This window comes from Macaca nemestrina, chromosome 10, assembly GCF_043159975.1.
Source record: "Macaca nemestrina isolate mMacNem1 chromosome 10, mMacNem.hap1, whole genome shotgun sequence".
Taxonomy (NCBI): Eukaryota; Metazoa; Chordata; class Mammalia; order Primates; family Cercopithecidae; genus Macaca; species Macaca nemestrina.
The window spans coordinates 93,213,341-93,238,516 of record NC_092134.1 but is presented as its reverse complement, the minus strand read 5'-3'; the positions used below and the strand labels follow the sequence as shown (position 1 = coordinate 93,238,516).

At 37.9% G+C, this 25,176-nt stretch overlaps 1 protein-coding gene and 1 non-coding gene across 2 annotated transcripts in view; one reads left to right on the top strand and one right to left on the bottom strand.

Moving 5' to 3' along the window:
- LOC105470179 (mucin-19) overlaps positions 1–25,176 on the top strand; it is a 191,360-nt gene that overhangs the window by 161,881 nt on the left and 4,303 nt on the right. The window contains exons 154-181 of the mRNA XM_071071871.1: positions 1,814–1,867; positions 2,371–2,403; positions 2,659–2,712; positions 3,071–3,118; positions 3,356–3,418; positions 5,070–5,123; positions 5,277–5,330; positions 6,440–6,493; positions 6,930–6,965; positions 7,248–7,301; positions 8,270–8,317; positions 8,566–8,619; positions 8,773–8,826; positions 9,147–9,200; positions 9,346–9,399; positions 15,801–15,851; positions 16,120–16,173; positions 16,461–16,526; positions 16,748–16,789; positions 17,886–17,939; positions 19,015–19,068; positions 19,485–19,535; positions 19,824–19,877; positions 20,047–20,094; positions 22,108–22,137; positions 24,302–24,333; positions 24,422–24,584; positions 24,931–24,968. Coding sequence (XP_070927972.1) covers positions 1,814–1,867; positions 2,371–2,403; positions 2,659–2,712; positions 3,071–3,118; positions 3,356–3,418; positions 5,070–5,123; positions 5,277–5,330; positions 6,440–6,493; positions 6,930–6,965; positions 7,248–7,301; positions 8,270–8,317; positions 8,566–8,619; positions 8,773–8,826; positions 9,147–9,200; positions 9,346–9,399; positions 15,801–15,851; positions 16,120–16,173; positions 16,461–16,526; positions 16,748–16,789; positions 17,886–17,939; positions 19,015–19,068; positions 19,485–19,535; positions 19,824–19,877; positions 20,047–20,094; positions 22,108–22,137; positions 24,302–24,333; positions 24,422–24,584; positions 24,931–24,968 — 1,505 coding nt within the window. The remainder of the gene's footprint in view (positions 1–1,813; positions 1,868–2,370; positions 2,404–2,658; positions 2,713–3,070; positions 3,119–3,355; positions 3,419–5,069; positions 5,124–5,276; positions 5,331–6,439; positions 6,494–6,929; positions 6,966–7,247; positions 7,302–8,269; positions 8,318–8,565; positions 8,620–8,772; positions 8,827–9,146; positions 9,201–9,345; positions 9,400–15,800; positions 15,852–16,119; positions 16,174–16,460; positions 16,527–16,747; positions 16,790–17,885; positions 17,940–19,014; positions 19,069–19,484; positions 19,536–19,823; positions 19,878–20,046; positions 20,095–22,107; positions 22,138–24,301; positions 24,334–24,421; positions 24,585–24,930; positions 24,969–25,176) is intronic.
- Positions 12,819–12,925, bottom strand: LOC112424668 (U6 spliceosomal RNA). The gene has a single exon (XR_003015507.1). It is a non-coding gene; the product is annotated as a U6 spliceosomal RNA (small nuclear RNA).

Sequence of the window (25,176 nt, the reverse complement as noted above, 5' to 3'; positions counted from 1 at the left end):
GAGGACATCCAAGCAAAGGCAATTTGTGGCCAGCCCTGAGATTGTCCCCACTCCCTCTGGCAAAATTCTTGCACATGGTACTGGTACCAAAACAGAGATATAGACCAATGGAACAGAACAGAGCCCTCAGAAATAATATCACACATCAACAACCATCTGATCTTTGATAGACTTGATGAAAACAAGAAATGGGGAAAGAATTCCCTATTTAATAAATGGTGCTGGGAAAACTGGCTAACCATATATAGAAAGCTAAAACTGGATCCCTTCCTTATACCTTAGACAAAAAAATAATTCAAGATGGAGTAAAGACTTAAATGTTAGATCTAAAACCATAAAAACCCTAGAAGAAAACCTAGGTAATACCATTCAGGACATAGGCATGGGCAAGGACTTCATGTCTAAAACACCAAAAGCAATGGCAACAAAAGCCAAAATTGACAAATGGGATCTAATTAAACTAAAGAGCTTCTGCACAGCAAAAGAAACTACCATCAGAGTGAACAGGCAGCCTACAGAATGGGAGAAAATTTTTGCAATCTACTCATCTGACAAAAGGCTAATATCCAGAATCTACAGAAACTCAAACAAATTTACACGAAAAAAATCAAACAACCCCATCCCAAAGTGGGCAAAGGATATGAACAGACACTTCTCAAAAGAAGACATTTATACACCCAACAGACACATGAAAAAATGTTCGTCATCACTCGCCATCAGAGAAATGAAAATCAAAACCACAATGAGATACCATCTCACACCAGTTAGAATGGCAATCATTAAAAAGTCAGGAAACAACAGGTGCTGGAGAGGTTGTGGAGAAATAGGAACACTTTTACACTGTTGGTGGGACTGTAAACTAGTTCAACCATTGTGGAAGACAGTGTGGCAATTCCTCAAGGATCTAGAACTAGAAATACGATTTGACCCAGCCATCCCATTACTGGGGATATACCCAAAGGATTATAAATCATGCTGCTCTAAAGACACATGCACATGTATGTTTATTGTACCACTATTCACAATAGCAAAGACTTGGAACCAACCCCAGTGTCCATCAATGATAGACTGGATTAAGAAAATGTGGCACATATACACCGTGGAATACTATGCAGTCATACAAAAGGATGAGTTCATGTCCTTTGTAAGGACATAGATGAAGCTGGAAACCATCATTCTCAGCAAACTATTGCAAGGACAAAAAAACCAAACACCGCATGTTTCTCACTCATAGGTGGGAATTGAACAGCGAGAACACTTGGACACAGGGTGGGGAACATCACACACCAGGGCCTGTCATGGGGTGGGGGTAGGGGGGGAGGGATAGCATTAGGTGATATACCTAATGTAAATGACAAGTCAATGGGTGCAGCACACCAACATGGCACATGTATACATATGTAACAAACCTGCACGTTGTGCACATGTACCCTAGAACTTAAAGTATAATTTTAAAAAAAGGAAATTCTAATACTTAAATCAATGAAAATGATGATAATAGTAGTGAGCTTATCTATCATTGATGAGTTCCTTTCTATAACCATTTTTATTAAGAGGTTTATATATCGTATTCCAATTAAGAACTACCTAAAGTCTAATAACCATATGAGTTAAAATTCTTTCATTCCCCATTTTAAAAAAATACCCCTGTGAATTGAAGGTTTACATCACCTTTACAGTCAGGAAACTTTCTTTTCTAACTTAGTAGGTGGCAAGACATTTTGAACTGGGCTTCTCTCATGTAATGATATCAGCTTAGCTCATCCCTTTTTCTTAGCACTCAATTAATTTTAGTTTTCTTTCCATCTTTAAGAGACCACAATTTTCCTAGGAGGAAGTAGCACCACTGGAGCAGAAATAAAATCAGGTGAAGATTATGGGGGTTTCATTATTTACTGTTGTATTTTGATAAATTTGTTAGAGGAAACATTTTTTTCAATGAACTTATTTTGGAATAATTGTAAATTATAGAAGGGTTGAATAGATTATGCAAATAATCTCTTTAATGTGGAATAGAGTTTTTCCTTTCCTTTTGAAGCTATTTCAAAGCAACCAAGATTTCCTTTCAGATTTGGAACAACTTGGGCCCAAATTTCCAAAAGGCTTTTTCTTCTCTAGGACTAGCCTCAGGGTTCGAGGCCTCTAGAGAGGAGAGTTACAGTAGCTCTGGCTCTGAAAAGGTTTTTCCTTTGAAAATAACTCAGTGTGTGTATCATTACAGTACTGACTTGTATTCAGCAGAGAAATCATTAAGATTTCACATTTTAGTTCAGGGATAAAAATTCAAACTTTCCTTTCTTCTTTCTTTTCTCCCTTTTCTTCCTCTTCTTCCTCCTCCTCCTTCTTCCTCTCTCTTTTCCTTTTCATTAGGAGCCACCACCAGAACACCAGGAAGTAAGACAGGTAAACTTGGAGAACGTCTTTGATATGACTTTCAATCTTGGCAAAAATAATCAGAGCAGGCACATTAGCCACTGCATTAACCTTGGCCTTACAAAGGCACACGGTAAACATAGAAAATACCACCTCCTGTCAGTTATAGGTCCAGGAAGCATCTTTTGCTGCTCCAAGGTCCAGGTAGACGTGATGCTGGCCACATTCTTCTAAGGGTTACAAATGTGTCAATCTGTTGATCTTTTTTATTTCTTTCCTTCCTAGGCACAGCTGGAGTGCCCTCTGGGACAACAGTCACCCCTGGGAGCTCCAACTCAGGTAAAGCACCAGGCTGGGAGAAACCACTGCTTGGGAAGGGCTCCTCAATGAGGTGTCTCTGCCTGGGTGATCCTACCATGAGTTCTCAGATTCTTCAAATCTTTGACCTCACCGCTATTCTTTTTCCCTTTTTCTCAGAGGCTATAACTTTCTCTAAAATCACTGAAGCAGTAACAGTCTCAGGTGAAAATGGGAAGTTTGTAAAATAGTTCTAACAATTCAAATTGATTGAAATAAATACAGAGTGATTTCCTATGGAAATCTTTGTCCAAGCCCCCAAATTTCAGAATATTAGTGTTTTACCAAAATTTTTACATTTATAGATAGCAGAATGTTCTCTCTCTTTTCTCTTTTACAGGATCCATGACCACTGCACTGGGGAGCCAACTCTCCAGCAGTCAAACAGGTGAGCATGGGAAAGTATAAATATCTTCCTGATATTTACCAGTATTCAGATAATAAGGATACTTCTAATGTGAGTCCTTAGCCTTGGCTTTTTTTTTTTTTTTTTGAATGAAGTATCCTTGTTGAAAGGTGTATGAGGAATAATGGAATACGTCCTCTGAGTTAACAAAAAACATATGTTTTTCTTCTTAGCCCTTCTGTTAATGTAAAGGAAATGATGTAAGTTTCCTTCTCTTAGTGATTCCAGGTTCCAGTGGCATCATCTCTCACACAACTGTTGCACCTGGAAGTTCTGTTATAGGTAAGTGAATATTTTCAATGGCAGTCATCACTTGTTTAATTTCAAGGAGGAATATGTAACCCCAAACATCCTTTCTGCTTCATTTCCTCTTGCAGAGGCCAAAGCTTCCTTAGAAGTAATCAGAGTCACTGTTGTGAAATCACTGAGAACTAGGGGTCTCAAAGGTTAGCATGGCCATTAAGTAGTATCATGAGTTTGCCTCTGGATCTGAAAGATTATCGTATAGGGAGGGCAGGTCCTCCCATCCAAACCCCTGAGCTGACTTCTGAGCCAGCCTTTTCCAATGCCTGGCCTTAGGACATAGATTTCTGGAGAGGGTAGCAGGAGCAGTAATTCCCTGGACAATTAACCCAGTGGATATTATAGATATTACTACAGAATCAGCAGGAGTCAAGACTGGCCCAGAAGGTCTGTCTCAGGTGAACAGATGACTAAAATGAATTCAGAAATGGTTTGCTCTCCATCCTGAGATTTAAGTATTAAGTTGCTGAAGGGTTGCCTCAGTGATTGATTATAGGTCAAAACATACTCAGAATCGTTTTTCCTACTTTCAGTCATCAGGAACCACCTCTGATGCATCAGACAATCAAGTCACTGGAAGTAAAACAGGCAAATATGTTAAAGAAATTCTTTTGTCTCACATTTGAGGGTTTTATATTATATATGCTTGGAAAGCCTACTAAAAGGTAGGCTTCTTGAGAAAAAAGTCTCTGTTCAATGATCCCTAGTACTAAACAGGGCCCAATAAATATTTATTGAATGAATGAAATAATTAAAATATAGGAAAAATATATAATTCAATCCAGGAACAAAAAGGCCAGTGGAAGAACATGCTCAAAGGACTGCCACATAGACAAAGCAGGCTGTGTGAATGGTGCCTCCTGGAGCTGGCCAGTGTACAATATGAGTGATATGGCCCTGGAAATACAGATTTAGTTTATACCTAGACTGCCTCCTTGCAAAAGATTCTTTTTTTTTTTTTTTTTTTTTTTTGAGACGGAGTCTCGCTGTGTCTCCCAGGCTGGAGTGCAGTGGCCGTGATCTCGGCTCACTGCAAGCTCCGCCTCCCGGGTTCACGCCATTCTCCCGCCTCAGCCTCCCAAGTAGCTGAGACTACAGGTGCCCGCCACCACGCCCGGCTAGTTTTTTGTATTTTTAGTAGAGACGGGGTTTCACCATGTTAGCCAGGATAGTCTCGATCTCCTGACCTCGTGATCCACCCGTCTCGGCCTTCCCAAGTGCTGGATTACAGGCGTGAGCCGCCGTGTCTGGCGGCCTCCCAAAGTGCTGGGATTACAGGCTTGATAATAAATTTTTTTTTTTTTTTGAGACGGAGTCTCGCTCTGCCGCCCAGGCTGGAGTGCAGTGGCCGGATCTCAGCTCACTGCAAGCTCTGCCTCCCGGGTTCCCGCCATTCTCCTGCCTCAGCCTCCCGAGTAGCTGGGACTACAGGCGCCCGCCACCACGCCCGGCTAGTTTTTTGTATTTTTTTAGTAGAGACGGGGTTTCACTGTGTTAGCCAGGATGGTCTCGATCTCCTGACCTCGTGATCCGCCCGTCTCGGCCTCCCAAAGTGCTGGGATTACAGGCTTGAGCCACCGCGCCCGGCCTGCAAAAGATTCTTTATAACACCATAACCTTCTCATTTCAGGCACTACTGGTGTGGCCTTGAGCACGGCTGTTGCACCTGGAAGTTCCAGTACAGGTAGGCTAACAAGCTGAGAAGAAAGCTCCCTTTCTGGAAATAAGATGGCAAAAATGTCTTTCACATTGCTCTTCTTCTATAAGAGCATCACAGTATATTTCCCCATCCTTCTAAGTCCTCATCCTTTACTCGTTGCTTCTCTTTTTCTTCCAGAAGCCACAACTTCCACAGGAGTCCATAGAACCACTGTAGTGGGATGGAAGACAGGTGAGAATTAATGGTGTGTATTTGTGCATGCATGTATGACTTTTGAGTGATAATAAATTACAATTATACTTTGCTTCTTAATAGGATAGTTTTTCAAGGAGGAGCTTTTGAGGAACTCTCATCTAAGATCAGCGTTTTGTTACTTAATTTTGAATTAACTTGGGCAAATTTCCTTCCATTTCCAGGGCCAAGCCTCACATATATAAGTCTCTGCAAATGAGAGTGAAAGTGATAATTGTATGAAAAGTTTTCTTTTTCCATTTTAGTTATCTCCATTTTAGGTATATCAGAAAAATGAATTACTGGCTCAGAGGATTCTATTTCAGGTCAACAGAAGGCCAAAATGCACACAGATTTGCCTCGAACGATATATTTTTCCTTGAGCACAATAATGACTGAAATGTACCGTAGTTATCCCTATAACTCTAGTCTACATTTATATTCCAAAGTTTTTCTATTTTTATCCTTTTAAGAGCTACCACTAGAGGGTCAGCAAACCAAGGAACTGGAAGCACAATAGGTAAAAATGGCAGGAAAGAGGGCCACTTTTCTTACTGCCATTGAATTCCAGACAAATGGAGTCCTCTTTTGAGGAATTTGTATCTTTTTTTGATTTGAGAATAAAACTATGCATGAGAAAACACAGGCCAGGCACGATGGCTCACACCTGTAGTCCCAGCACTTTGGGAGGCCGAGGTGGGTGGATCACCTGAGGTCAGTAGTTTGAGACCAGCCTGGCCAACATGGTGAAACCTCTTCTCTACTAAAAATACAAAAATTAGCCAGGTGTGGTGGCATGAGCCTGTAATCCCAGCTACTCAGGAGGCTGAGGCAGGAGGATCACTTGAACCTGGGAGGCGGAGGTTACAGTGAGAGATTGTGCCATTGCACTCCAGCCTGGGTGACAGAGAAAGACTAGGGTAGCTTCTGGCAACACATCTAAACCTGGGAGTTCAAACACGGGTGAGCCAGCCAGCTGGTGAGACTCCACAGAATGATTTACTAGTAAAGTGCCTCCCATGGCACTGTTATCAAGAACAGTGCATCCTTCACTTTCCTCACAATGCTAATTCCTCTCACTTCATATTTTCCTACCTTTCCTCTCTAAGAAGCTATGACGTCCTTTAGAGGCACTGAGACCACAGGAAGTGGAATGAATACAGGTGAGCACACGAGCTTCCTAACCTGTCCACTTTTCACTTAAAATAATAGCCATAGTAGTTAACACTTTCTAGCATGAACTATGTTCCAAGCACTACTCCACGTTTTTCTCATTATTATTGCTTTTATCCCTCATCCCAAATTGTGAGGTAAGCACTATTGTTCTCACAGACTTTCCAGATGAGAAAAACCTATGGCTCAAAGATATTCACTAACTGAATGAAGATCACACAGCGAGCAAACAACAGATTTCAACTCAGGCACTCTGGCTTCAAAATCCATCCTCTTAACCGTGATACTAAATCACCACTACACTATACCGCTACACTCTTTTGTCACATCTCAACTCTTTTAGACTACTACAATTTCTACGATACCAATATTTTACCCAAATGAAAATTCAACAGGTAATCAGTCCTGCTTTGTTCCTTTTTCTAGGGGTATCAGGTAGCCAAGTCACTAGCATTCCACTAGGTAAGTAAAGTACCTTTGTTTTCCTGACATTGAGTCCAGAAAAAGAGACGTTCTCATTGAGACTCCACCACTACCTCACATTGCACCCTTCCCCCACCAAGTTTATAGTGAGAATGGAGCATTACATTTGCAAAATACAAAATAACTTTGGAACAAGCTGTCCCTGAAAATGTTTTTTTCTTGCATAATAAAGAATTCTGTCGTTGCTTCATTCTATTATAGAATGGGCTTTTATTATAAGAAAACAATTGATATAGTGGTACCCTTCCATTTTGTTTTTAGGTACTACTGCAGTGGTCTCTGGCAACACCATCTCACCTAGCAGTGTCAACACAGGTGAGTCAATGAGGAAACAGATACTGTTGGGTTTTTTTTTTTTTTTTGGTTGGGTGCTAACTCTGCAGCAATGGCACATTATGTCTTTTGATGATTTTCTGTTAGCCCTCACTACTTTCTTCCTTTTTATTCTCAGAAGATATAACTTCCATGGAAGGAAGCATAATCAATGAAAGTGGAATTGGCAAATACACACACACACACACACACAAATAAATATATATATACACACATATATTAATATACATGAGAAAAAATGAGAAATGAGAAAAAATGACAAATGTATATATTATTTTTTTCTTGAGATAGTCTCACTCTTGAGATAGTCTCCAGCCCAGGCTGGAGTGCAGTGGTATGACCTCAGCCTACTGCAAATTCCACCTCCAGGGTTCAAGCAATTCTCTTACCTCAGCCACTCAAGTAGCTGGGATTACAGGTGTGCACCACCACACCAAGCTATCTTTTTTTTTTTTTTTTGTATTTTTAGTAGATATGGGGTTTCACCATGTTGGCCAGGCTGGTCTTGAACTCCTGGCCTCAAGTGATCTGCCTTTCTTGGCCTCCCAATGTGCTGGGATAACAAGTGTGAGCCACTGCGCCTGGCCAAAGAATTGGCAACTCTTGAGTTTCTACAAATCTACATTGGGCTTTTGCCTTTTCATAGAGATATTTGTTAAACAAAGCTTGTATTTATAAAAATCATATCATTTCTCCTGGGGCCAAACCTTATACTACAATTATAGAAAAAGAGGCTCAGAGTCCAGAAAGATTCCCCTTTTAACATTTAAGCTATTACCCAGTACATACAGAGGAAATATAAATCCGTATTGTTCTATTTAAGGCAGCAGAGGTGATAGAAGTTACTCTAGAGGTTTAGATCTTTCATATTTTGGAATTTGGATGTTATAAGTTTATTGAATGCAGTTGAATACCTTTACACAAATATTGTTTTCATTTCTTGTCACTAGAAGCTACCAGTGGCACATCTGAGAGGTCAAACCCTGGAAGTGAAATAGATAAGCGTGAAAAATACCCTGAAACCTCTGACATTAAACTCTAAGGAGCCAAATAATCAAGGCTGGACTACAAACTAATGTGTTTACTGTGACTCTGAATTTAAAAATGGAGAACACACTTCATGATGACAGGATAGCACAAGCTTTCTGCTGCTTTCAAGTCATAGACAGTCATTGGCGTCCATGTTCTTCTTGGGATGGTAAATGCATCACAATTTGGGGTCTCTCTTTCCCTCTCCCTGCTTTAGGTACCACTGGTATAGTCTCTGGCACAACAGTTGCATCTGGAAGTTCCAACACAGGTAACCTAATAGGGAATGAGGGGTTTTAGTCATGGAATATGACTGAGTCCCTCCCCAGAAACATACACACTCTCTACCGTACCATGGGAATACCACGGGATTTTCTCAGTTATAGGATTCTTCTGAATTTACTTCTTTTCTCCCTTCACTTAGAAGCCACAACTTCTTTGGGCAATGGTGGAACCACTGAGGCTGGAAGTAAAATAGGTGGGCACTAGCAATCAAATAATTATTTTTTTCTTTTCATCTTAAACTAAATCAAATTGGCTATAATGAACTTAGTGGATGTTTTCCTCAATCATTGTATACAAATTACTGGTATATAAATAGTTTACTCCTTGTGAATTGCTGCTTATTTGCAATACAATGACATCCTGAGAACATGCCTAATATATCACTTAAGGCAAAAAAGTTCCTGATATAAACCTTTTAGTTCACTTGAGAAACCTATTATTTTTTTCTAAACCAAATCCTAATTTTAGATGAAAAGGAATTCATAAATTGATTCTCTCCTCTTGTGATTGCAGTTACCACTGGGATAACTACTGGCACAACCATTGTATCTGGGAGTTCCAACACAAGTGAGTCATAAAAGAGTTGAAGAAACCTGCCTATGTGAACTTCTGGGGACCTGATGGCTCCCACAGGGATATTACATAAAGTAAGACTGTTACTCGTTTTTCCAAATGTCTGCATTCTATACCACTTTCTCCTATTTCTTCTCAGAGGCTACGACTTCTACAGGCATTGGAGTTGCCACTGGAGTTGGAATGGCAACTGGTGAGTGGTTTGTTTTGGGTTCTCAACAATTCTTTGCTTGAGTTTGTGGTAGTGATGCATGAATGGGAAGATGAGCTGAAACAGGATTTTGTATTTCACTTGAAGAGACATGTCAGGTAAATCAAGCTTGGGACCTTGCTCTTCACATGGATTTTCTCCATACACTAGTCTTTTTTTTATATTTTAAATTTTTTCAACTTTTATTTTAGATTCGGCGGGGGGGTACATGTGTAGGTTTGTTACATGTCCTGAGCGTATTGCATGATGCTTAGGTTTGGAGTATGAATGATCCCGTCATCCAGGTACTGAGCAGAGTACCCAATAGTCAATTTTTCAACGCCCCCTTCTTCTTCCCCTTTATAGTGGTCCCCAGTGTCTATTGTTGCTATCCGTATATCCATGAGTATCCAGTGTTTAGCTCCCACTTGTAAGAACATGCAGTATTTGTTTTTCTGTTCCTGCATTAATTCACATAGGATAATGGCCTCCAGCTGCATTCTAGCTCCATCTGTGTTGCTGCAAAGGACATAATTTTGTTCTTTCTTATGGTTGTATAATGTTCCATGGTGTGTATACACTACATTTTTAAAATCCAGTCCATCATTGATGGGAACCTAGGTCGATTCCATGTCTCTGCTATTGTGAATAATCCTGCGATGAATGTGCAAATGAATGTGTCTTTTTGGTAGAACGATTTGTTTTCTTTTGGATAGATACCCACTAATGGGATTGCTGGGTCAATTGGTGATTCTGTTTTAAGTTCTTTGAGAAATCTCCAGACTGCTTTCCATAGTGGCTGGATTAATTTACATCCACATCAACGATCAATTCCCTTTCCTCTGCAGCTTTACCAGCATCTGTTTTTTTTGTTTGTTTGTTTTGTTTTGTTTTTGACTTTTTCATAATAGCCATTCTGACTGGTGTGAGATGGTATTTCATTGTGGTTTTGATTTGCACTTCTCTAATGATTAGTAATGTGAATGTTCTCATATGCTTGTCATATGTGTGTATGCCTTATGAAAAATAGCTGTTTGTGTACTTTGGCCACTTTTTAATAGGGTTGTTTTTTGCTGGTTAATTTGTTTACATTCCTTGTAGGTTCTGGATATTAGATCTTTGTCAGATGCATAGTTTGCAAATATTTTCTTCCATTCTGTAGGTTGTCTGTTAACCTGTTGATAGTTTCTTTTGCTGTGCAGAAATTCTTTAGTTGAATTAGGTTCCATTTGTCAAGTTTTGTTTTTGTTGCAATTGTATTTGGCATCTTTGTTATGAAATCTCTGCCAGGGCCTATATCCAAAATGACATTTCCTAGATTATATTCCAGGGTTTTCATAATTTTAGGTTTTGCATTAAAGCCTTTAATCTATCTTGAGTTGATTTTTTTATATGGTGTAAGGAAAGGGGTTCAGCTTCAATCTCCTGCATGGCTAGCCAGTTATGCCAGCACCATTTATTGAATAGGGAGCCATTTCCTCATTGCTTGTTTTTGTTGGCTTTGTCAAAGATCAGATGGTTGTAGGCGTATAACATAATATCTGGGCTCTGTATTCTGTTCCATTGGTCTGTGTGTCTGTTTTTGTACCAATACCATGCTGTTTTGGTTACTGTAGCATTGTAATATAGTTTGAAGTTGGGTAATGTTATACCTCTAGTTTTGCTGTTTTTGCTTGGGATTTCCTTAGTTAAGCTCCTTTTTGGTTCCATATGAATTTTACAATAGATTTTTTTTTTCTAATTTTGTGAAGAATGTCATTGGTAGATTTAAATAGCATTGAATCTGTAAATTGCTTTGGGCAGTGTGGCCATTTTGATAATATTAATTCTTCCTATCCATGAGCATAAAATGTTTTTCTGTTTGTATCATCTCTGATTTCTTTCAGCAGTGTTTTGTAGTTCTTATTGTAGGGCTCTTTTGCCTCCCTGGTTAGCTGTTTTCCTAGGTATTTTATTTTTTGTGGCTATTGTGAATAGGATTGTCTTTTTTGATTTGGCTCTCAGCCTTGATGTTGTTGATGTATAAAAATGGTACTAATTTTTGCACACTTATTTTGTGTCTTGAAACTTTGCTAAAGTTGTTGATCAGATCTAGGTTTTTGGGCAGAGACTATGGGGTTTTCTAGGTATAGAATAATATCTTCTGCCAACAAAGACAGTTTGACTTATTTCCTTCCTATTCAGATGCCTTTTATTTATTTCTCTGGTCTGATTGCTCTGGCTAGGACTTCTAGTACTGTGTTGAATATGAGTGGGGAGAGTTGGCATCCTTGTCTTGTTCCAGTTCTCAAGGGGAATGCTTCCAACTTTTGCCAATTCAGTATGATGTTGACTGCGGATTTGTCATAGATGACTCTTATTATTTGGAGGTATATTCCTTCAATACCTAGTGTTTCATGAGTATTTAACATAAAGGGATATTCAATATTATCAAAAGCCTTTTCTGCATCTATTGAGATGATCATGTGGTTTTTGTTTTTAGCTTTATATGGTAAATCACATTTATTGGTACATACATTTGTGTATGTTGACCCAAACTTGCATCCCAGGGATAAAGCCTACTTGATCATGGTGCATTAACTTTTTGATATGCTGCTGGATTTAGTTGGCTAGTATTTTGTTGAGAATTTTTGCATCTATGTTCATCAAGATTATTGTGTTGAAATTTTCTTTTTTTGTCGTGTCTCCATTAGGTTTTGGTATCAGAATGATGCTGGCTTCATAGAGTGAGTTAGGGAGGAATTTCTCCTTCTAAATTTTTTGGAATAGTTTCATTAGGAATGGTACCAGCTCTTCTTTATTCATCTGGTAGTATGTATCTGTGAATCTGTCTGGTCCTGGGCTTTTTCTGGTTGGTAGGCTTTTGATTGCTGATTCAATTTCAGAACGCTTTATTGGTCTGTCTAGGAATTTAATTTCTTCCTGGTTCAATCTTGGGAGGTTATATGTTTCCAAGAATTCATTTCTTCCAGGTTTTCTAGTTTGTGTGCATAGATGCATTTGTGGTAGTTTCTGGGAGGTTTTTTTTTTTTTTTTTTTTTTTTTTGTAATCCTATGGAGTCTGGTAATATTTCCTTTGTCATTTCTGATTGCGTTTATTTGGATCCTCTTTATTAGTCTAGATGGTGGTCTATCAATTTTATTTATTCTTTCAAGAAACAAACTGCTAGATTCATTGATATTTTGTATGGTTTTTCACATCTTAATTTTTTTTTTTCAGTTCAGCTGTGATTTTTGTTGTTTCTTGTTTTCTGCTAGTTTTGAGGTTGCTTTGGTTTTGTTTCTCTAGTACCTGTAGGTGTGATGTTACATTGTTACTTTGAGATCTTTCTAACAGTTTAATGCGGGCATTTGGCGCTATAAACTTCCCTCTTAACACTGCTTTAGTTGTGACCCAGAGATTCTGGTATGCTGTATCTTTGAAAAATATGAAATGCCTCATGAATTTTTGTGTCATCCTTAAAGCAGGGCCATGTTAATATTCTCTGTATCATTCCAATTTTAGTATATGTGCTGCTGAAGTGAGCACAAGAATTTCTTTGTTCATTTTCTGCCCTGATGATCTACCTAATGCATCAGTAGGGTGTTGGAGTCCCCCACTATTACTGTGCAGCTGTCTTTTTGCAGGTCTAGAAGTACTTGCATTATGAATCTGGATATCCCAATGCTGAGTGCATATATGTCTAGAATAGTTAATTTGTCTTCTTGAATTGAACACTTTATCACTATGTAATGCCCTTCTTTGTCCTTTTTTGCTGTTGTTGGTTTAAAGTCTGTTTTATCTAAGAATAGCAACTTCTGATCTTTTTTGTTTTCCTTTTGCATCATAGATCCTTGTTTCTTTATTTTAACTCTGTGGGTATAATTACATGTGAGATGGAGCTCTTGAAGACAGCAGATGGATGGGTCTTGTTTTTTGTTTGTTTGTTTTTGTTTTATTCCAATTTGCCACTCCACACCAGCTTTTTAGATGTGATATTTATGAAACTAAGAATGATGTGTTATTCTGAATCCTTTATCCATCTTGCCTTCATATGGTCAGTTGGAGTTTTCAGGAGCCTAGAAAACGCCATATCTTGGTTAGCAAAGATGTTTAATTTGCCCATCTTGGACTTCTATTGCGTATTAAACCTATTCTCATGGGTTTATCCTCATGAATAAGGTTCCAATAAATTTAATTTAAAAAAATCACCCCACACTTCCAAGAAGTCCCTATTGAAACATGAGTGAGCCACACCACAGGAAGTAAAACTGATGAGCAAAGGAAAAGCACTGCTTTCCAAAGTATTTAACCACAGCAAAGGGGCTCCAGAATGACAGTTTTGCCCAGTTGGTTTTGGGAGATGAGAAAGCCTAGGAGAAAATGTGGTTTTTGTTTTTCTTTGCATAGAGAAGCCCTTGGATGGCTTATAAGAAATGCGTATTTTTCCAAGTCTATGCTATTCTCTGGGTTAAAAAAAAAAGTCATTACTATGGTCTCTCTCTCTCTCTCTCTCTCTCTGTTTTACTATCTTTCCCTCAATTTCATTTTCATTTCAAATCCCCTGGAATATCTTCTTTCATCACACTTGCTGGAAATTTCAACAGGGATTAGTCAAAGTTACAAAAGAAAGCTGTCTATGAGTACCTCAGGCAAAAGGCCATCTTCTTTGAGAATATGTCTTCTACTAAAACATGAAATATTTTCCAGATTTCAAACTTAAGTCATCTCAACTTTTTCCTCTACTACCAGGAACTACAACTTAATTACTAAATAATACCACTACTAGAAATTAATTACAGAGGATTTCATTAATTACTAGTGAAATTTAGGCCCTGACAGGAGATGATAAAACTTTTCATTTGAAGACTTATTGAAGTCCGTTGAAGGTGGTCATATTAATGCTGTCGAATACCCTGGACTAAAGATTTAATTAGGAACATCATTGTTAGGACATAGCTTCTCAGAAGTAGATACCTAAATGGGGACAGGAATCGTTTTAGGTAAAATATTTCCACACTTGTCTTTGCTCATACTACTGTCATATCAAATAAAGCCACCACTAACCAAGATTTCCAGGCTGGATAAATAAAAGATGACTGAAATAAACTTAAGGCATCTTGGGCGTCTTTTGTTTACTTGAAAAAATGATGATGGAAAAGAATATTTTCTCTTTTCTATTGAAATGTCTGGGGGATGTAAAACAGTATGGAATTTTCAGGGAACTATAATACAATAATACAATATACTTGTGGAACGCAACCCAGATGTTGAGAGAGCATTGAAAGAGGGAATGTTGAGAAGTTTTTGGAGCTTCTAGATTACAAAGTTGGGACAGAAATATCATGAAATGAAGAAAAAAATCACTCATCAATTCTATATTCTATGAGACTATTATAATATTGGGCTCAATTATAACACCAAAAATTAAAACGTTGATTCATGGGCAATGAGAAGGGATTTTAAAATAGGTTAATTATCATGCCCAGGTTGTATTTTTTGGGAATATTAATTACTCACAGGTAGAAGATTGATATGAAAGAGAGTAAGAGTAAGGGTGGAGGTATGTTGTATAGTTTGAAATCTCTTGGAAATGACAGATGGTTAGGGACTGAAATAAGCTAGTCATAAGGGGATACAGAGGCAGAAAGAGTGTACAATATGTTAGCCAGTTAGAATCAACAAGTGTGGCTGAGGAGATAAAGGAGAGGAATAAATTTAGCTGACTTCTAGTTCATGATTTGAGTGCTTGGGTGGATAGGTGATGGTGCCATCTACCAAGTTTGTGAATATACTAGAGGAAATAAAAATATTTGATAAGTGATACAGTAAGGTCTGATTTTGATCATTTGAATTCAAATTACTCTGAGGTTTCCAGGTAGTGATGTCCAGAAGAGTTGATGAAGGTGACTGGGGCCCAGACGAGAAGCCTGTACTGGGATAGAGATTTGTCAGTCATTTGCTTACAAATAATATTTGAAACTATGGGTACTGATGAGTTATTTAGGGTTATATTAGCCCTAAATAACCCACTGTATGTTATTTACATACAGGGAGAAGAGAAAACAGACAAAGAGTTCCTTGGGCTCTCCAGGACATAAAGGGTGGACATAGGCAAAGAGCCTGAAAAGGAGAGGAGTTCTGGTTTAGCAATTTCCAATGTGTTTGACTTAGCACTGTGTACTGAACTACTGGGATACACCATGTTATACCAGGAGACCATATTGCCTCTAATTTTGGGATTCAGAATCTCAAACAGGATCAGCCAGAATTTGCGGGGGACATATTTTTTAATATTTCATTTTTTCAGAGAACCTAGCCTCATAGTTACGAAACTTTGAAAGTAGAAAGTAGAAGGGGGGAAACTCTCTTGAAAGAATTAAAATATTAAGATTCTCAATCTTTTTCATTTTTTAACCTTTAGGGATCACCAACATAATTTCAGGGAGAAGCCAACCTACTGAAAGTAAAACAGGTGAGCATGGGGAATTGAAAAAGGTGAGGATGGGAAAGGCCCTCGTTCATGATGCTAACTTGGAAAAGAAAGATCCCAGAGGACTGAAGCTAACCAAAATGAACACTATAAAACGGGGAAAACCATGTTTAGTTTACCTCTTGGGAAAGGAATCCTGGAGAAGGAATGCATTGTCTCACAGAAACACATGGATTTGTTCTAAACCATGATTTCTATCCTATCAGACTCTGCTCATATTACCTCCTCTTCCTTCTCCCTCTCATCCAAGGCTACACTGTGACAGGCTCTGGGACAACAGCCTTACCTGGAGGTTTCAGAACAGGTAAGTCAAGTAGTGAAAGGAATTCTCCTTTAAATGGCTCTCAGTTAGCAGTGTAATTGGATTGTTTGTAGCTCAATGGATGGATACCCCATTCTTAATGATGTTCTTATTTCACATTGCGTGCCTGTATCAAAACATCTCATGTACCCCATAAGTATATATATCTACTATGTATGCACAAAAATTAAAAACATTAATAAAACTAGTAAATTATCTCATAACAACATCATCTATTGCCATATCATTTTCATGTTGACAAACTCTCCATCTTTTCCACTTTTCTTAAGTTGCTCTTACAGAGGCCACAACTTTTAAAGGTTATGTTGGAACCACTGAAGCAGAAATTTCATCAGGTGAGTTTTTTCACATTTTAGATTCTCCATGATTTTTCCATTTGAGTTTGCTACATACAGATTTTGAATGAAAATGAATGTGGCTGGAAGGTGGTTGCTTTCCCTTTAATAAGAGATCGTGAGGCCAACCTAGACCAATTATCTGATTTTTCCAAGATATATTGTAGATGTATTAATAATTATCTAGACACATCCTTTCTTTACTCCCTTGGTCTTGTCAGGCAATACCCCAGGATCAACAGGAGTCACCAGCAGCCAAGAAGGTGAGATTACTATAATGGATGCAGGTAATTTTGCTGATTAAGAGATTATTCAATAGATGCAGGTAATTGTGCTGATTAAGGCTTTGATTTAGATATTTAATCTTTGATCACAAGTTTACACACACTTTGTTTTCTGGTTTTCTTTCTATGGAGTACTTGTCCCTTTTCTTACATTTACTGTAGAAAATTTTTACTGGAGGTAAATCATGTGCGTATAAGAAACACATTCTCAAATTTAGTAATTGAAGTCTGGATGATTCTAGATCTAGAGAAATGAGATATATGAGGCAATTGTGACTTTCCCATATTTCCCTTGAACATACAATTATGAAAGAGTCAATTGGAAAACATGCTAGGCTTAGCATTTAGTGCAAGAAAACTTGTTAAATTGTTTTCTGTTGCTTCAGAGAAACCAGGTTATGTGGAAAAGCCATACATTTCCGATGATGGGAAAGGCGTTGTGTCCTTCCCTCTTATTACAGGCACCACTGAGGTAGCCTCTAGCATTATTATTTCTGGAAGTTCAAACACAGGTATGTAAATATTTAGTAGGTAGCTACAAGAACCTAAGGCTGGAAAACTAAGATCCCTTCTGTGGAACTGACTGTAGCGTCCACACATCAATTCCTACCTCATTCTTCTTTGCCTTTCTTAGGGTTAAATGAGTGTCTGTCAGTAGTTAAATCTGTTTAACTCCACTGGGTTCTCATTAATGACTTCTATCCATTGCTTCAGCATAGGGAAATATTGGGGGTAAAGATAAGACTCATGAAGTTCCATTAGGGAATTTACATTTCCTAGCCATCTATGGTTGTTTTCTTGTTTTGGGGTTTCTCAGGCTCATGCCAGAGTCCCCAGGTCAGGCTGTGAAGGCACACAGGGCACCACTAAAGGAGAGAGCAGACACTGAAATCCATGAATTCTCATCTGTCCAGAGGAGTTATCTGTGTGTCTGTAATTCACAAGGTGCCCTGTGGGCTAGCTGCAGCACTGGCCCAGAATGTCATCTGAGTTGCTTTCTCTTCCTCATGTTGATCTCCGAGGATAGGAATAAGGGCTGTGGCTGATATGAATTTGCCCTCATTTTCCTTTGCAGGCACCACTGTAATATCAAGTGGAATCACTGGAATCCCAGAAACTTCCATCGCAGGTAATATAAATTATTGTCTCAAATGAAGACTACATGCTCAACATTTCTGTGTCTTTAACACCAAAGTAAATACTGTTTACAAAGTCAATACAGATAGGCAGTATTTATCTCTATGAATGAATGTCACACTTCAACTGCAAAATAAAATTGCACCAGATGTAGTTAAACAGGCAAAGAAGACTTTGTTCAAGACTACTACAATAAGTGTCAAAACCATTGCAATAGGGGAGAGACTGAACTCAGCTCTGATAAAGCAAAAGGCAGGAGAATTGTTTAGTGCTTGGCTAAGCTAGTGGAAAAGTAATGAAGAATGTTTGGAGAGACTTCAACGGATACGATTAGGCCATCTGTGTTTGGTAATTGGCACTTAATCAGGTCAAAGTTAGGCCCCTGCCCTCCCACAGAGATTGGGAGATAGAGACATTATTTTTCTTGATAATTATATTTCAAAAGAGTGGCTGTCAGGTCCTTGAGAAAGATATTTATGAATTGTAAGATTGACAAGAGAGTGGGAGAAGATTTACATCTCAAAGGGGCAGAGGAAGAATTTAAAAGTAAGGCAAGTTTTCTAAAGTAAATAAGAAAAGGGAGGTTAAGAGCCAATAGCTAGGAACAAACCTGTCTAAAATGTAGTTAAGCTAAGGGCAACATTAGGTCTCTCATTTTCTCATTTTTTCCCCACTCTCTCCCTCCAAAATTAATACAGGAGAACCAAGAAACCAAGTTACATGAAGAGTTAGGCGTGAGAAAAACTCTTGTCATTTAGAGAAGGGGCACCAGAAGTGAAACATGTATAGAGTAAAGTGTGAGAAAAGCTCTCATCACTTAGAGAAAGGAAACCCACAAGAGAAACATGTATCAGGGTCAAAGAAGAATCTTCACTTCACCTCTGTGAACAAGGGATTGCTACAATAGGAAGTTCTTAGTGTTTCCACGGCAGGGGCGTGAGCTAGCATTAGTAGATGTGTTAGTGTATTCCAACTGCTTTGAGACTCTTGTTCCACGTGGAGGTGTCTTAAGTAAATGCTCTTCTGAGATCAGAAAAAGTGTATTGCTCTTCCCTTGCTCATTTTAGGTCCTTCCAAGGAAGCATCTAACGAAACCACTGCTCCTGGACCTCCTACCACAGGTAAGTCAAATAGTAATAAATGCATTTGTCTCGGTGGCCCCTCAGAAGACAGGATAGCTTATCTGCAGTTCTCACAGAAGTAAAGAGTAGAATGATGGTTACCAGTGGTTGGGGTAGTTGTATATATGGGGAGGGGTATGGTGGGGAGATGTTGGTGAAAGGATACAAGATTTCATTTAGACAGGAGGAGTAAATTCAAGAGATCTATTGCACAAGATCGTGACTATAGTTAATAATATATTCTTGAAAAGTGCTAAGAGGGTGGCATAATGTAGTTCTTCAGAACATCATGTACAAAATACATAGTTTTTTTCTGTCCATCTAAAACATGAAGAATAAAACATTTTTTTAAAATGAAGTTAAGCTTTAGCTTCTCCAGTCCCCTGTACTCACCACTTTTGTTCCTTTTTAAGCAGTCACTGCTTCCACAGGAGTCAAAATAACTTCTGGAACTGGAGTGCAAACAGGTGAGTATTCAGTGTGGCTTTGATTATACATAAGAAGTTGAGTTAGGAGGAGAGAGGTAGGAGAGAAGTGAAAGACCGAGGCCAGGATGATGGCATTCAACTTCCTCTTAGAACACAACTTTGAAATTATACTAAGGATACCTTTTTTTTTTCCCCCCTCTGGGAGTTTTTGGTTTAGGTTTTCACTGGGGCTCCCCTCCTAAAGACTTCTTCATGCAGATTGAGAATTCTGAGCAGGGTATTATGAAGGGTGCTAGTCCTAAAATGTCTTATATTTCCTTTTGCGAGGCTCCACCTTGGTTCCAGCTGGAGTGCCAACAAGACCACAAGTACCCCAGTCAGGTAAAATCAGATGACCCAAATGAACTGGAATAAATTGTCTGTTCCACACAAAGCTTTCCTTGAGTATGAATTTGTGCCATCATTTGGGCATGTACATAAACACAGACTTGATATGTGTAGGTTATTCTAATTTTTAAAATCACAATACCATCCATTTATTTCCTCTCAGAAACCACTGTCGTGGCAACCAGAGAAGTAGAAACTGAAAATAAAACAGGTCAGTATAGGAAAAGCCCTAATTTCTTTGTTACTATGTCAACTAATATTTCTTTAGTACCTTATATGTGCTAAACTCTCTAGCAGACATTAAAAGCAAAAACATCAGCAGGATGCAGCACTTGCCATTTTTTATTCTGTGTGTGTGGGAGGAAGAGATTATTTTGGGCACAGATAGTATATATTTAGTGATACCAAAAATATGCACAAAATATGTGGTTCCGGGGGTGGAGTGAGAGTAGTGTTAATTTCTGCTTGTTAATTGGTAGTGTGGAGTAAAGGCATGAGAAATGGCATGATTGAGTTTAACATTGGCATGGATGGGGAGGGTATTCCTGCCAAACAGCCCTGGAAAAGATAAAGATATAAGACCTCATGGGGGAGTTCAGGAATCAACCAGATGTTGGCAATGACTGCGTAAGGTTCAGGGAGGAAATGAGAGCAAAAACGTAAGTAGAGGAAATTTTATGAAGAACCAAACTTCAACAAGGCTTTATCCTTATAGTAATGGGATACCATTAAGGATTTGATCAAGAGCCTGACATGATCAGATAGTTGAGAAATTACTCTGATACAAATGTGGTGATTCGGAGACTGTTCTCTGTGGCTCCTCTTACAAATATCTCCAACAAACGCTTGCAATCCTGGTCAGGGAATATTTTCTCTTGTATTCATGCCTAACTGATCTTTTTTCTCTCTTGTTGCTGGTTTCTGTTACTTTGCTAAGCATCCATAATTAGCATCTGGCTTAGCCTCCCTACGTAAAGAGTTGGGAATATTTGATTACCCAAATTTCCATACCTTTAATTCATTTTGTAATCTATATTTTGGGCCTATTAGTTGTTGGGATCACTTTACCTAAACATGTAGAAATTTTAAGTTCTCTTCAAATATTCTGTTGCTCCTAGGTCAGCCTTTTTCTTGGTAGGTTGAGATATATATATACACACACACATACACATATATACACATATACACACATATGTATACATATATGTGTGTGTATGTGTGTGTATGTGTGTGTGTATATATATATCTTGTGTGTGTATATATATATATATATATATACACACACACACACATATATATCTCAACCTACCAAGAAAAACGTGTGTGTGTGTGTGTGTGTGTGAGAGAGAGAGAGATATATATACATATTTAAACAGAATCTTGCTCTGTTGCCCAGGCTGGAGTGCAATGGCGTGATCTCGGCTCACTGTAAGCTCTGTCTCTTGGGTTCAAGCAATTATCCTGCCTCAGCCTCCCTGGTTGCTGGGACTACAGACAAGCACCACCATACCCATCTACTTTTTGTATTTTTAGTAGAGATGCAGTTTCACCATGTTGGCCAGGCTGGTCTCAAACTCCTGGCCTCAAGTGATCTGCCCACCTCGGCCTCACAAAGTGCTGCAATTACAGGCGTGAGCCACTGCGACTGGCCAGATTGCATAAAATATTCATTTTGTTTTTAGAAGTTTCGGAATAGAGTTTGAAATTTATGAGTGAATTGTTGGATTGACCAAAATATATGATGTGTAAAGGCTAAAAAAGATACATATTGCCAGTTTAAAGCATTTGTTGGGGGAGAAGATAGAGCAAAATTGAAGTATTTCAAGAAGATAAGGAGAATAAAGGTTTTTAAATGACTAAAACTGGGTAATTAATACTCATTTTATACTGGAGCACAATTATCATTTTCCCTTTTTAAATCTTTTTGTCCTATTCATTAGAACTGCCTTCAAAAAATTTTGAAGAGTTTACTTTGATGTTTTCTCTTTTTGATACTTATATTTTTCTCTCATTAAAATATGAGGTCCAAAGGAAACACTGTACAATGGAATTTCAAATGCAGCGAGGAGCAGGACGGGGAGATAGATGGGAATATATCGATTTGTAAGACTAGCTATGTAGACAATTATTTTCAGCAATGGAATAATGAATTAGATAACTATACTTGCCACAATACTATTCCAGTAACTTCAGAGACTAACTTAAGGTTCCTGTCTTTACACAGAATGTCTAGCCTCACTTCCACCCGCTCCAGGTAAGAGTACCACGACTTCAGAATTGCTCTGCATTAATGGCTACTCTCATCAATCAAATTTCAGAGGTCCTGCTAATAAAAGTCACCAGCCATGGAAATGTTATAAAATAGGAAAACATGTATTGGATTAACTTAGCTTTTATTCCCCTAATAGTGAGTAAATAGTTCATTTCCTCCTTCACAAACCAATGAAACCAAACCAAACAAATATACCTTGTTACTCAGATCAAAACAAGGTTTACCTACTAAATGTTTCATATAATTATGATACCTTAACCAAAATATTGTCACTTGATAGTAAGCATCTTTTGAAACTAGATAATTTCAACTTGAGGGATGAGCTATAGTAGAAAAAATCCGTTTAGCCAGAGTTAAGTAATTTTAAGGAACTTTGTAGCAAATAAACAAAATTACTAAAAAATATGCAGCCATAAAAAAAGGATAAGTTCATGTCCTTTGTAGGGACATGGATGAAGCTGGAAACCATCATTCCCAGCAAACTATCGCAAGGACAAAAAACAAAACACTGCATGTTCTCACTCATAGGTGGGAATTGCACAATGAGAACGCTTGGACACAGGGTGGGGAACATCACACACTGGGGCCTGTCGTGGGGTGGCACGAGGGGGAAGGGATAACATTAGGAGATATACCTAACGTAAATGACGAGTTAATGGGTGCAGCGCACCAACATGGCACATGTATACATGTGTAATAAACCTGCACATTGTGCACATGTACCCTAGAACTTAAAGTACAAAAAAATAAAAATAAATAAATAAAATAAAAAAGTAGTCAGATCTTCAAAAAAAATTACTAAAAAATAATTCTCTGACCTTAGTACATAGTGGGAAAAGGAAGGTCTTCAGAGAAATAGCAAATTTAATATCAGGCAGAAAATAAATTTCAAAGTAAAAATGTAAACTATGTATTATATATAGAGTGCATATTGTCTGTCACTTGTGTTGTATATTTTAAGGTATCTCCAGGAATTTCTTTACAATATTGATATTTGAGAACACAAACAGACCAGTCAAGGGCATGTAAATGAGAGAAGTGAGATAAAGTTGAGAAGGTCAGTTTGAGTCACAATATGAGAGCCCTCGAAAGCTAGATTGCTAGAATAAAGTGTTTGTTTATACACAACTATAAGGGACCATCAAAGTAGTAATGAGATGAGAATTAGGCTTTAGAAAAATCATGTTACCTGATTGGATCAGAACGAGATATGAGTCAGAGTAATCCCCTAAAAAAAACCAGTAGAATATTCTAGATCAAAAACGTAGTAAGATCTTGGAGTGGCATTGTAGCAAGTAGAATAAGGAAAGGAAGAAATGAATGTGAGATACAGGATTTGGCAGTAGATTTGATGCCAGTGATAGAAGAACTCAAATGGCTCCTTGATTTTAAGCTTGAATGATTGAAAGTATAGTTCTATCTGTAGAGAAGGAAGCCAGTCTAGAAGAGAAGCTGGTTTTGGGGGGAAGATGATACAATCTGTTGTGTGCACATCGAGTTTTGGGTTTCTATAGGTCTGCCAGGATTCTGTCTAGAGGTAGAGAGAGAACTGGCTCCAAAGCTATGAGAGAGAGCTGGGCTGGAGCTGGACATTTTAGAGTCATTCTTTTGATGTTACGGTGCACATTGTGGAGATAGAGGAAAGAGTTAGAGCAAAATGAGAGGGAGTAAGACAAACTGCCAGTGAAGACAAAAATTTCAGAGTATTAAATCTGAAGAAAGGAGAACATTTTTCAAGAAGGTAAGAATGAACAATGTCAACTATGGCAGATAACTTAAACTGAGACGGGGCCCTTGGGTCTGGTAATTATGAAGCCATGGTGACTTGTAGGATTGGAAAAGCAGAAGTCAGACTGCAAAACAGTAAGTCAGTTAGTAGCCATAAGATTGATTGACCACTGCCAGGAGAAATGAAGAATTATGCTTTGCTGAGATTTATAAAAATAGGATATGCCTGTTGGTAACAGTTTGCTTAAAGCAGGTGGACTTGAGTTTATTCACCTTAAGGCACCATAAAATCTTGTTTAATTCTGTGACTCTGAAATCCTAATGCCAGTTACAGTATTGGCCACCTGGTGGTTATCTATAAATAACAGGTGGTTATATTTTGCCAAATTTAATTACCATTTATCATTTATGTTAACAGTTTGTCACGGTCCACTGGGAGAAGAGAAATCTGTAAGTACACAGTTTTGCTCTACTTTAATCCAAATGTGCTCTAATTCCTGTATTTGAATAGAAGTCTAAACTTGGTTTGTATATGTAGCCTGGAGACATATGGACTGCCAATTGCCACAGATGTACCTGTACTGATGCAAAGACTATAGACTGTAAACCTGAGGAGTGCCCTTCTCCACCCACATGCAAAACCGGTGAAAAACTTGTGAAGTTCCAATATAATGACACCTGCTGTGAAATTGGATACTGTGGTGTGTATTCATAATACATTATTTTAATTGAATATGTTCACTGGTTGTTTATAAACATATTCAAGAGATACTTTTTGAGCTACCAGTTTTGTCAAACATAATACTAGACAGGTGTAATAAATAGTACAGAATTAGTATAATAATATTTGTGTTCTTAAAACTTACCATCTTCAGAATGGGGGACACCCAGAATTAAGTTATGAATATAATCAGTAAATTAAAGGAAGACTATGATATTATGGGTAGAAACATTACAGTTGGTTGCTATGTATGATCTCATCTACAATTTCTGTTTTATAAATAGAATTATAGTATTTTAGAATAAAACAATATATTTATTTTTCAGAACCAAGAACATGTTTGTTTAACAATACTGACTATGAGGTAAGGTCTTTTCTTCATTAAAATGTTTTTGTTAATTATATGAATAAATTTAATACTCAGCTATATTAAGGGACTTTTAGCCTATTATATATATATAATATATGTAAGTATATATATTATCTATATAAAAGAAATTACATAATAAATATATATGTATGTATATATTTTTTTTTAACCCTAGTAACAACGGATTGGAATCCATTCATTT